The 13,556-nt window shown below is 40.6% G+C and overlaps 1 protein-coding gene across 11 annotated transcripts in view; it reads left to right on the forward strand.

Moving 5' to 3' along the window:
- The window catches only part of BAZ2A (bromodomain adjacent to zinc finger domain 2A), a 62,384-nt gene that overhangs the window by 15,957 nt on the left and 32,871 nt on the right, over positions 1-13,556 (forward strand). For 5 of the 11 annotated variants that reach the window (XM_087925189.1, XM_087925191.1, XM_087925197.1 and 2 more), the window contains one exon: positions 12,646-12,783. In XM_087925189.1, the coding sequence (XP_087781315.1) occupies positions 12,646-12,783 (138 nt within the window). Of the gene's footprint in view, positions 1-1,244; positions 2,012-2,160; positions 2,211-12,645; positions 12,784-13,556 lie in introns of those variants that run through there. The other 6 variants (XM_087925190.1, XM_087925195.1, XM_087925192.1 and 3 more) reach the window with 4 other exon arrangements.

Here is a 13,556-nt window from a genome sequence, read left to right on the forward strand (position 1 = left end):
CGCCATATTAAATGGTACATGACTCCATACTGATCCCCAAAAGACTACCGTACATGGTGGTCAAAGGCCATGGCCACATAATCTTAACCTCCAAAAACGACTCATTTCCGTTAAGAATTTGTTTCATTGGCACCATGTTCTTATTTTGATACAGTCACAGATCAGGCTAGGAGCCAGTCCCCCTGCCTCCTTTGTATGCCCCCCGCTTTAAGGGATTTTTCTTTATTGGTGGCATTATAGCAGTCAGTTGCCCATTGTCTGATAGTCACCATTCTAGCTTGTCTGTATGCAATAAGCATTTTGTGATATTCTTTCCTGTTCCTTATTGCATCAGCCTACATCAATCTAAATTCACTCTCTGACAATCACACTTCTGTAAAATCAAAGAATTGGTGTCGTCATATAGGGAAACTTACTTGCACGTATCATCTTTCCTAACTACCATACCATGTGTCTGTGTTTCAAATTAAGCCCTTTCTGATTTCCCAAACAATTGTTTTTAAGTACATGCATTTCTACACTTCCCACAAGATGCTTCACATTGAAGCTAGTTTGATGGCTCATGCACAAATGTATTACAGGTGGTCCTTAATGTATGAGCACAATTGAGCCCAAAATGTATGTTGCTAAGCAAGACAAAAGTGAATTTAGTCCCATTTTACAACCTTTCTTAGCACAGTAAAGTGATTCACTGCAGTTGTTAGTAACATGGTTTTTAAGTGAATCTGGCTTTTCCATTGACTTCGCTTGTAAGGTCGCAGAAGGCAATCACAGGACCTTGGGACACTATAACCGTCATAAATATGAGTCAGTTGCCAAGCATCTTAATTTTGATATGACCCTGGGGATGCCGCAACGGTCGTAAGTGTGAAAAACAATGTCACTTTTTTTCAGTGCCGTTGCAAATCGAGGACTACCTGGACTCTATTTCTTATCCTTTGGTAACCTGACAGTGGGTTGGAGCCAGGGTTGCAAAAGGACACAAGTGGGGCAAGGAAGTGCTGGTTTAGCTCCTCAGCCACTATGTGGCTCGCCCGGAGTTCCTGTCATCCTAATTTGTTGTGAAATAGGAATGAGGCTATGGGGAATCGTATCTTCCCTTAATCACAAAACAACACCCTTCCCAAATCTGGAACGTGAACTGAAGCTGCCCGAGGCTAAACATCTTCCATTGTATCGCAGGGCGAAGGATGTCCAGGGTTTGGAGACCAGGGTCCTCCTTCCCCAAGGCCGGCCCTAGCGGGACAAGGCTACACAACTTCCGCCGGCAATCCCAATCCCTACGTCGCCTCCTTCGCAGAAGAGAATAGACTTTATCTTGGGTACTCTCTGTGGTTTGGTTTGGTTTGGTTTGGTTTGGTTTTTGCAGAGGTTCTTCCGCCTCAGAGGGTTGGCTTTTTTTTTTTTCTTTTTTTGCACGGGGGAAGACGATCTCGGACCGGCTCACTCTTCCTTTAGGCCGCGCGTCTCCTCTGACGGCGCAGGTGGCGCTCGCGCCTCCGAACTCCATCTTCGGCGCTGCTAAGGACGGGAGGAAGGGCGGGCGCTAAGACCTGGCGGCGGCAGTGGCGGCGGCTGCCGTCGACTGTAGTCCCGGCGCTCTCTCGGTCCTTCGCAAGCTGGCTCGGCTTCCTGGCCAGGGACGACGACCAGGAGGGTAACAACGACAACGGCCGCTGGGCCCGGCTCCGGCCTGTCTTTGCCCCGCGCTCGCCTCGGTCGGCGGCCCCGGCCGGGTCTCCACCCCACAGGGCCCGTCCCAGCTCCTACGGTGGGCCATGTGAGGGGAGCCGGCTGACACCTCCCACAGGTGAACGGGGGTTGGGGTGGGGGAGAGTTCTTCCAGGAGGCCGCGGAGCGTCTGGGACGCGCGGCCCCGTTGGTGTTTTTTTTTTCCCCTGAGAGGAAGCGAGGGAAGGAAGTTTGGGCCTGATCTCGGGAGGAGGCGGCGCTACTTCGGCGGAGCGGACGAGGGTCTGGCGACCGCCGGGAAGCGAGCCCAGCTCGGGCGGTGAGGAAAGGCGCGCGCGGTGGGCGGTGGGAAGAGGGAATGGCTGTGAGGGGAAGAGAGCCGTAATGGCCCCGGCGGTTGGATGGGAAGTCCTGGCGGCCATCCCTCGGGGGTGGGGAGGAGAGAGGCCGGGGGCGAAGAGCCGCCTCCTTGGGGAAAGAGCCGGAGCGAGGACGTTTTCGTGGGAAAGCCCAGCCGGGTGAGGGAGTGGGGATTGGGTTTTTTTGGGGTGGGGGGTGTTAAAGTGAGAGAGGCCGTGCTTCTCCCGTGTTTAAAAGGCGGCTCTCGTTATGCGTGTGTGGAAGTGGGAAGAAAGACTCGAGAGCTTTCTCCTCTGCGGCGGCGAGTGGCGATGCCGGCCGGCCGTGAAGGCCTGGCCTGGTGGTTGAAGAAAAGGCGAGGAGAGAGAATCGTTAAGCCACCGCAGCAGCCTCGTCTGTGAAGCGAAAGACCTCGAAAACTTGGGGGAGGGTTCCGCACTTTTTGGGGGGGGGGATTGGCCTCGAGCGAGAGGAGTTCGGGACGCGAGCGAAGAACTCCCCATCTTCGGGCTGCTTCTAAAGCCCGGAGGAAGAAGGCTGCGGGGAGGGAGGCCATAGCAGGGGCTTCCTGGGGATGCAGGGCGAGCGTGGTATCCGACGGGGTTAAGGAAGACTTTCTGGGGGGGGGTGGGCCAGCCGAGGATCCTTGCCCCACCTCTTAGGGATCCTTCCCTGCCGAGGGAAGGAAAAATGGCTTTAGGAAAAGGAGAGAGCAGGTAAAGGGCAAGGCACGGGAGCCGGAGCTTCTGCATTGGCTGGTCGGCATCCGTTGCTACCTCGAGTGTGATTGGCGCTGGCGAGAGGAGCTTTCTTCGCTGGGCACAGAGGAGAGAAGAACCTGGGTCTCTTGATGGTGGCAGAGCTTGAGCTTCTGGCATCGTCGCCGGCAGACTTAGGTGGGGGAGGTGCAATCTGATGCTGGGGAATCTCCTTCACCCCACCTCCACCCCTCTCTTTTCCATGGGCGTATCATGCTTGTGAGAAAAGAGTCTCCCTGTGAAAATAATCCGTGGTGAGATATTTCGTGGCAATCTCTTCAATTCTTGGGAAAGGCCAGTATACCTGTTTTGGGAGACCCGAGAGAATACTTAAGGGAGATAATGGCTAAGGCTAGGAGCCTTTTGTGTGGGTGGAGGTGGGATGCAAGCATAGTGAGAGAGAGAGAGCCTTAAGTGGCTCTAGGGGTGAATGAAGGCTCAGAGCTGTTGTTTTCCCTTGCTGAATCATGTGTGCTGAACCTGATGCAAACAATCCTTTTCTTCTGCTCCCTCCCCCATCCTTGCAGGAAGTGGCCTGGAAATGGCAGCTGTGTTTGTTGCTTTTTGAAATTTTCTTTTCAATCAGAAGTGGTTTCATTTTATAACTTTCCCTAAGCTCCCTGATTAGATTATCCCTGATTCTCTGTGAGGAACTAAGGAAGTAAATACAATTCCTGCAGTTTGAGAATATCACCTTTTAAAGACATTATATAAGATTTAGGCAGTTGTATGTGTATCTTTTAATTGTAATTTAATTTTAACTGTTTCAACTCCTTCCCTCAAAACGACGCTATAGAGCACTGCACAGCAGAACAACTAGACACAAGAGCAGTTCCCCCCACCCAAAGCCATCACTCTGCTAAACAAATAATTCCCTCAACACTGTTCAACTATTTACAAAGTCTGCACTACTATTACAGTTAATTTTCCCATTACTCCTTATCACCCATCCCCTCCCACTTGACTGTTTCCTAGTATGATTTGATGGTTGATTGTATCCTATGACTATCATTAAGTGTTGTACATTATGATTCTTGATTCTTAACGAATGTACCTTTTCTTTATGTATACTGAGAGTATTTACACCAAGACAAATTCCTTGTGTGTCCAATCACACTTGGCCACTAAAGAATTCTATTCTATTCTATTCTATTCTATTCTATTCTATTCTATTCTATTCTATTCTATTCTATTCTATTCTAATCTAATCTAATCTAATCTAGCAAAATGGCAAATCCTAGAAAGTGATCCATATCTAACAACTTGCTCAAAGAAGTCAACCCTTTCAGGCAGACATATTTCTACACTTAATTAAATTTAAAGGGATTAACTACTATGTTTCTCACACATAATTTTTTTTCTCATGGCTTCCTATACTGAGTTGTTTTTAAGACAGAGGAGGATAACCTTGCAAAAATATAGCTTCAAAGGTGCCCAGATGGTAAAATCATTTTCAATAAAGATATACTTTTTAAGACTTTAAATAATTTATATTTAAAATGAAGAGATACTGAAACCCTTTCCTTGGTGTCTCAGCAGGTGGCATCACCTGACTTGACCTAGTCTGATTTCAGGAACTAAACACAGTCAAGCCTGTCTAGAATTTGGATGGACTTTCAAAGAATGCCTGTACTTCAAATGTATTGATTTTTTTAAATGCATAAATCCAGCAATTTTTAAAATTATTTTTCAGCAAAAGAAAAATGGTTTTGTTAGCCTGAGGGATAGTTTCAAGCAATTCAAATACATGTTTACATTTTTGCATGAAAATTCAATAATACAGGTAATATACAGGTAGTCCTTGGCTTATGATCACAATTGAGCCCAAAATTTATGTTGCTAAGCATGACAGTTTTTAAATGAATTACAACCCATTTTATTAACTCCTAAAAAAATTTCTTCCTGAAATTTGAACATAATAATCTAGAATCTAGATAGTCTGACCAACTGTTGATGCAACCCAGAATTGCATGTAAAATGGCACATACTCTGCTATGTAGTATGGTATTCTCCCGTCCTATACTGATGCTTCTGATTTTTTTCCTATCCATGTGTAGGATTCTGCATTTGTCCCTGTTGAAGTTCATCTTATTTTCTTCTACTTAGTGTTTTAAGTTGTCAGGATGGATCTTAATACTAACTTGTAAACCATTCCCACCCCCAGCCCCTTCCATCTTTCTCTAGTTGATAGTTTCCTTATTACATTCATCTTCCATTTCCCAAATTTCCTCTTTTTTAAAAAATATTCATTAAATTGGTGTCTGCTGTACTTTCAATATTTTATTTTTGAGTTCCCAACCATTCTGTGCTCTCTTTCACCAAAGGACTTCTCTAAGCTTTTGAAATCGACTAAATAGATGACTAGGTTCCAATTTGTCTTTCTGTAATGTCCTGAACCAGAAGATGACATGCTTACTTCCTTTCAAAGTTCTCACTGATCATCCCTATTTGTTAGTATCAAATCTAAAAGAATGGATATTTCTTCTTCAAACTTTTGAAAAATAAAGACAAATAAACCAGGTGCCTTAAACTTTTAAACTTCCTCCAAAACCCAAGTTGGGAAATTCCCAAATCTTGGAAAGTAAAAAAGTGGGCTCAAAATCTGTAGAAGAGCAGGCAGAACTTGGAGTGAAGTTAAACAAATCATCAGTTTAGAGTTGTTGAATTGCCACAAGAGATCCAAGTCCAGCCCCACTTGAGTTCCCCAATTTCGTGTTAGTTATGTTGACTGTTTAGTTGTCTAAATTCTTACCAAAGCTTTGAATAAATTTTCTGTGCTGCAACTGTATGAATGCTCCTGATTCTTTATACCTAACAAAATCTTGCTCCTTGCTCCATGTAATAACAATAACAAAAATGAAGCCCCAGGCTACCCCCAAAAAAACATCCATCCTTTTGATACTTTTTTTTAAAAAATCCAGTTAAATAAAGAAGTTTCGTAGTTCATAATAGCTGAGAACAGTTGTTGCCTAAAAATTGTATGTTCTTTTTGTACTTTTTCATTTTGTATGTTGCATTATTGGTGAATTGCCTTGCAACTGCACATAGCTGAATATTATTTTTTAGAAAGTTCTGGCTTTCTATTAACATCTGGGATTTTCCTTATTTTTCATACAAGGAAAGCCTCAATAAAATATTATCTATCAGATATTTTCTTGGTAAAAACCTGCTATTGTCAAATACTTTTTAAATACAGAGTTGATGGACATTTCACAGCTTTAGTTCTTTGTAGTCTGGTAAGATCATTAGGATTTTTGCAAGAGTAAATAGATCCTTTAAATACAGTTCTTCTTTTTAAGAAATGTTAATTTTGGTAGAATAGGAAAGCATAACATTTCAAGATAAGTTTGGGGATAGGATTGGCCAGCATAATAGAGCAAATGAAAATAAGTTCACACTACTTAAATCAGGATTTTTCCAGCTTTTAGCCCCACAATTTGTTTCTTTGAGGATGTGCAGGATTATATAAACTCCATAAATCATTTGTTAAAGGCTAATCAAGAATAAATAATGCTATACCTACACAAGACTATGCCTCACCTAAGTTATTTGCAAATGCCATTCCTCTTGACATGGAGAGGACTGTACCTGAGCTAAATGCTATGTGAAAGGAATAGGTTGCTATCCCTTAACCCTCTTTAGACTATCAAGCTTTTATTACTACTACTCTTGTATATTTAAACATGTACTGTTACAGTGTCATAAAATAAATATAGTTTTGATATAAAAAAAGCCTCTGACTTACCAGCTGCTCAGCACTATCCCGGTTTCTCTTTAACCACACCCCTCACCTTCCCCCCCCCCCATGTTAACTAACTACTTTGCTTGGCCTTTTTTCTAGCAAGCCATTCTGCCTTCCCCTTTAATTACAGTGCTTTCCTAGCACCTCCCTTCAACTTAACTCCAGCCTAGCTTGTCTCTATGCCGGAACAGCAGCTGTTTTTTCTTCTGATACCCTGGCCCTTAAAGGGATATTCAGAGCAATGTTATGACTCAGGACACTTGTTGGGATATCATTGATTGCTTTTTTGAAGGGAAAACAGTAAGTGGCATAGGATGCCCTTAATATAGCCTTGGGAAATATGGGGAAATGACATTTTCTGTGTTCTTTCTAGCTGCTGCCCTTTTCCCTTTTTCTTTGCAGTTATAGAAGCTTCTTAGCTTAGATGATAGAGCTTGATATGACATTGCAGGAATAAAAAGTTGTGTTTGTGTGTAAGAGAAAAGATCCCTGGGGTGAGATTTATTGAATCTCTGAAGAAATAGACCAGATCAATCACATCAATAGATTTTAGGTTAGCAAGGAAAAATATATAATAACATTCTCTACATTTTTTTCTCCCTTTAAAATTGGTCCCCTTTTCAATCATCTCTCTCTTTCCCTTTTTCCTATGCTTGTGAATGAGTGTATAAATCTCATAAGATTGTGCCTGAGGATAAGGGCACTTAAAATTGTGCTTTTTTTCATGTACTTGACTATGTGCAGATGATTATCAGAGCCTTCTACCGTGGAATTGGAATGGATATGGAATCTGCTTGTGAAAAGAAATGCACATTCCTAAAGAGAAAATCCCATGTTTTCATATGTATAGTTTTCACTCCTCATTCAGCAACAAGAACAATCTCTTGTATCAATTTAATCTAGAATAGTTGGTCCTTTATCCCCATATTTTTGTGACAGTTTACATTTTCATTTTTATACATTTGGGTCATAGTATATTTATTCTGTTTTCATTATTGCTGCCAACAGTATCTTTTTGGTACAAGAACTTTTATTTAAGAACATTAAAAGGTGAGGCATAAATTTTTCCACAACAGATGGCCTTGTTTGCTGTTTACTTTGTCTTAAGGGGGAAATACAGTGCATTGTACTCCTATTATTACTACTAAAATTCTTGAAACAAAATAAACAATATGAAATAGTCTGCCTTTGAATCATACATGGTGGAAATTTGTTTTGCCAGCATTGGAATGCAAAATTACTTTCCAGCTTGCAGTCTTGAAAGCCTCTCTGCTTTATAAAAGGGGTCTTCAAACTTGGCAAATTTAAGACTTGTGGACTTCAACTCCCAGAACTCCTCCTCCAGTCATGCTAGTTCAGGAATTCTGGGAGTTGAAGTCCACAAGTCAAACTTGCCAAGTTTGAAGACCCTTGCTTTATAGTATCTCTGAATTTTCAGTCTGCATGCATCTAGTGGCTTTCTCCAAATTAGTATCAGTTCATTCTCAGTGATGGCCACTTAACATACATCAAACCAGTTTATTCTCAATATATGGGATCTGGGGCCACTATCTACCTGAAACCCTAATCTGCTGTCTCAAGGAAATCTTGATGGCCATTGGATGTGCATATCAAGCAATATCTTCTATTAGAATCCTGGGCTTATGGTTAAAATAAGTCATGTGGTGCTTGAAGCTGTTCCAATGGGGAATTTGTTGTTATTTTGAAAAGAAGAACTTGAGTTACAAAAACAAATGATTTACTAGATTAGAAAGAATTATTGTAAGACTCATAAAACTTAGGGAGCATTATTCTTTCTGCACTTTCTGCTGCTAGAATCAATCTGTCCACTAAAAATATCCTGAAAGAAATTGCTGGGAATTCTGCTAGTAATTGCTATGATATTAGGATGTAAAAATCAGACATAGGTGCTTCTCTATAATGATCCCCACATTAAGGAATGCCCTCCCCCTAAATAACCCCTGACAGTTTCTTTTAAATAATAGTGGCTTTCCAGTGTATGATAATGATAATGATAATGTGCCATCAAGTTGTTTTCAACTTTTAGCAATCACAGATAGATTGAAAGCATTGTTTTCTAACAAATACCATGTAAATATAGCAGCAGAGCAATTATGCACAGAGAGATGGGGGGGGGGGTGAGAGGGGTGAACTTCTGGGGGCTCCCAGGGGCTCGGGAGAGCCCCCAATAACCTCAGAAAGAGAAGCAGCACGAAATAATAAACAACTTTTTGGTATATATCTTTTTTTAGGTAATTAGGGCAAAGAAGCGACGAGTTGGCCACACCCACCCAGCCACATGGCCACCCAGCCAGTCATTAGGGCAGAGAACCCCTTGCTAAAAAATTTGAAGCCCACCCTTGGGAGTGTATATGTGTTTATATAGATTCTCAGTGTTATTTGAATAAGCAATTGAGAAACAGGACTCTGATTTGCTTTTTTATCTATTACTTTTTGCACATTTCAGTTGTTCAGATTCTAAAATAAACTAACAATATGCTATGAATGAAGTACACACACACACACACATATATGTATGTACTTCATGACATGTTCTTAAGTTTATTTTAGAATCTTCATAATATATATATAAGCAAACATGTTCTAAAGTTGCTGTTGCATTTAGAATATAACTGTCATCCTCACCAAATGCATCCATTTCTGATTTTCTTCTTACTTACTGGGGTTATCCAGCCTTTTCATTGACACTCAAATTAATTATTAAGGATGACTTAGATTATTTGTAACCAATAAAAATAACTTATTGGGAACCCTACCCAATGTACTTGTCAAATCATAGAGAAATTGCTGGAAATTCTGCTGGTTATTTCTGTTTGTGGCTTGTTTAGAATTTATTGTATGTCTGCTTCTAGGAGCAGTTAATCAAATGGCCTTGCTGTAGAAACCCAAACAATCCATGGAAACATTCACAAATTATCCTATAGACACAACTAAATTCCAAAGGAGACACAGACAGCATTTTTCTAGCTGAGCTTCTTGGTGGAGGATGAAGTGAGATTTTCCAATAAACCATCTTTATTGTGCCATAGGATGTTAAAAACTTATTAATAACATTAATTAATTTTTAAAGAAAATCACTCACAATCTTTTATATGAAATTTGAGGCTGATTTACTTTGCATATTTCCTAACAAATGGCAAACCATCACAAGAAATTGATTCATTTTATATGTAGAAATACAATTTTGGCAGGAAATCTGAAAATGTTTATCCTCAAATCTACATGAATTCCCCCCTACATTTTAAAGTATGTTCATTGGATTTCTTAACTATTCCTTCTAATTCTATATCATTATTAATTTTTTGTTCTAGTTTCTTTCTTTTTCATCTTGCAAAATCGTAATAAAAAGAAGCAGTTATTGACCATTAACTACAGACAGTGGTGGTCCTCGCTCAGCGATAGCCTTGTTTAGCAACATTCAGAGTAATAGTTGAAAAAAAAAACCACTGCAACTAATCATCACAATTATAGCCATTGTAGCATTCCACAATAATATAATTGCCATTCAGGCACTTTGCAACTGGTGTGCATTTACAAGCATTGCAGTGTCCCATAGTCACGTGATTGCAATTTCTGAGCTTCATAACCAGCTTCCAGTAAGCAGAATTAATGGAGAACAATGAAGTGAAATTGAAAATCATGGTCACATGATATCTCACTTAATGACAATGGTGATTTGCTTAACAATGGGGATGAAAGTGGCATGAGTCCAGCACAGTCACATCATTTTTCATTTAGTGACCATGTTGATTAGTGGCAGTGAACTGTTGATTCCAGTTGGTAGATAGTAAGTGATGACTACATACATATACATGCATCACTTACAGAAATTCCAGCAGACTGTTAGCTATTGTAACCCCAGGACTTGCAGATTGGTATGAGGGAAGAGATGGGAGTCCTAGATAAGGAGCATAGGGGAAGATTGCAGGAAAGCGGGGTGTGTTAGAAAGCACAGGAGGATTAGCAGAGGCTGTGAGAAGGCCTATAAGATGATTGGCATACACTGTGGAGTGTGAACAGGCAGGGGGTGCTACTGAATACAAGAGCCCTTGGATCTCATAGTCCATGGCAGTTTCATTAGGGGAAAAAAAGCAGTGGGAGCAACTTACTGGCACAATTTCAACCTTCCCTGCCGGCTTCCTCAGTAACCTGAAAGCCCTTCCTTCACCTTTTAACTAATTTTAATGTCTTGCCTCTTTTAAAACTTTTTATTTATATATTTTATATATATATATATTTTATATATTTTTATATGTATGTGTGTATGTATGTATGTATGTATGTATGTATGTATGTATGTATGTATATGTTAAGTTTTCGCGGGTACTTACATGAATGGTATTCAGCTTTGTTGGGTATTTTCCCGTCATTGTAGTTGTGCTTTTAAAGTTGTAGCAGCGTTTGGCAGAATCTCATCTGCCATCATCAGGCTTCTGTATTGTGTTTGTCTGTACAAGACGAGCACAATACAGAAGCCTGATGTTGGCAGATGAGATTCTGCCGAAACGTTGCTACAACTTTAAAAGCACAACTACAATGACGTGGGGAAATACCCGAACAAAGCTGAATACCATACATACATACATACATACATACATACATACATACATACATACATACACTGTTTTATCATTTAACATCTTAGTGTACACTACCCAGAATCCCTTCATGAGGGAGATGGGCAACAAAGAAATGTGAGAAATAAATGGACAAACAAAAAACTTGTGGGAAGCTAGCAGGGAAGAACGCAAATGGCCTATTAGGTGATATGACTGACTAGGACATTGTAATTGCAATTCCAACACTTAGATCATGATCATATCACCGTGGGGATGCTGCAATGGCTGGCATTTTGATGACCAGTCATACATTCCATTTTTTCAGCACTGCTGCAACCTTGAACAGTTGTATAATAAATGAACATAAGCCGAGGACTGTCTCTGTTGGCAGAATGGACTGCAGACAGGTTTGCTTTCATTAGTAGTTGAAACATTTTCCTCTTAAGATACAGGGGTGTGTGTGTGTGTGGAATCTTACATCAGTTGGATAGAATTTCCCAAATTGTGAACATCTGCACATAGGGTTTTGAGTACAGAATGTAACTTTGAATCATCATTAAATGACCATCACAATTTATGACCGTAATGAGCAGGCTCCACTACAGTCAAAAGCCAAGGACTTAAGAACTGTAGTGGAGCCTGCTCATTATGGTCATTAGGTTGTGATGGTCGTAAAGGGATCACCCACATGACCAACCCAATTTTGTAACCTTTTTTGCAGCAGTCCTTAAGTGAACCCTGTCATTAAATGAACCCATTTTTTTTATGGAGTATTTTTGCCAAAACCCAAAAATCAGTATTTTTGCTGATTTTTTTTTTTGGGGGGGGGGAGGAGGAGAAATCACAATCATGTTGCTGTAAATACAACTTGGTTGCTGAGCATCCGAAATACGGTCATGTGACCATAGGGCAGGGCAGCTGTTGGAACTTTGGAGCCATGATAACATATAACAGTTGGTATGTGACCAGTCATAAATTGAGTACTACCTGCAAAACTTTTCAAGGAGAAGCAACACTAATAAAAGCATACAGCAGCAATAAGCAACAGTAAGTGTGCTATATTAAAGGCATGAAACAAGAAGAGAAAAATTATGTAAAACTCATTCCAGGTGTTTATCCCCAGACAAATTCATACATAATTTATTTCTGCCTGTCAGCTTTTGTCCATTGAGTTTTCAACCTATTTTTTTTTAGTAAGGCAGAGAGGGTGTACACTAGATTACCAGTGCCACATGCTGCATTGATTGTTAATTCTATGTACAGTACAATATCAATCATTTTTGGCAGACTTGGGCTGGTATGCCAAATGTTCTACCAAAATTCAGTTTTACCACAGGCATGCTCCTGTTATTCTATGCAAGTTAAGGTTCAAATTTCTAATTTACCATGGAAACCAACATACTGTAGTTCACATCCATCATCTAGCTAGGTGGTATATGCAGTATTCCTATGCACACTTAAAGTGCATCTTTGTATTGCCTTTAAGTCTTTCTTGAATGTCTTTTTATTTTAGAAATGGAAGCAAACAACCATTTTAATTTCACTGGCCTTCCCTCTTCACCTGCTGCCTCAGGACTAAAACCGGCTCCTTCCTCAGGGGACAATGTCTACACAAATGGATCTCCTATGAACTTCCCCCAACAAGGCAAAAGTAAGTGAAGACCAATGGACTTGGCCATTGCTGTGATAGTAATAGTAGACTATACAAGGTCCCGTGACTAATGCTACCAGATCTTCCCTTTATGGTGTATAGTTCTCTGTGTACGGAATTATTACTTTATTACTTTAAAAGGAAATGTGAGGTTCAGCAAGTGTTAATAGAGATGGATAACTCAGTAATAAGAAAGATTTTGTGTATCCTTACATCTATGAAGATAGCAGAGTTGGTGTACAAAGTCTGAGCTTCCCTATTATTAGCAGAGAAAAGGGTCTAGACTTTATAAGACTTTTTTTTTAGTTTATGTTGAAAATATCTATATACCACAAAATCTCTTGTATCTATCTGAAACCTTCAACTGAGCAAAGTGGTGCATCATAGGACAACAATTTTTGAACAAACTACCTCAAATAAGTTACGTCCCTTGGAATGAAATTTGGGAAAGTGACTGCTTCAGCACTGCCACATTGTTCCAGTCAGCCATGTTATATGTTATTATTTCCACTATTCTCTTTCATAAGTCAGTTTGGAAGCGAGCCGGAAGTGTAAACTCAATATTGCCTACACTTCTGCCACACACACACACACACACACACACACACACACACACACACACACACACACAAGAAAAATCTTTCCGTATGGAAAGCCAGCAGGGAGTGTTGGCTGTTGGGAAGCCAGCAGGGAAGGTCGCAAGATGCTTGGTTAAGTCTCTCACCGTTGCAACTTCCCCAGCCCCTCTGTACTTGAGCTGGACATTAACCCAT

Source organism: Pseudonaja textilis, chromosome 2, assembly GCF_049901715.1.
Source record: "Pseudonaja textilis isolate UNSWEBS1 chromosome 2, rPseTex1.2, whole genome shotgun sequence".
NCBI lineage: Eukaryota > Metazoa > Chordata > Lepidosauria > Squamata > Elapidae > Pseudonaja > Pseudonaja textilis.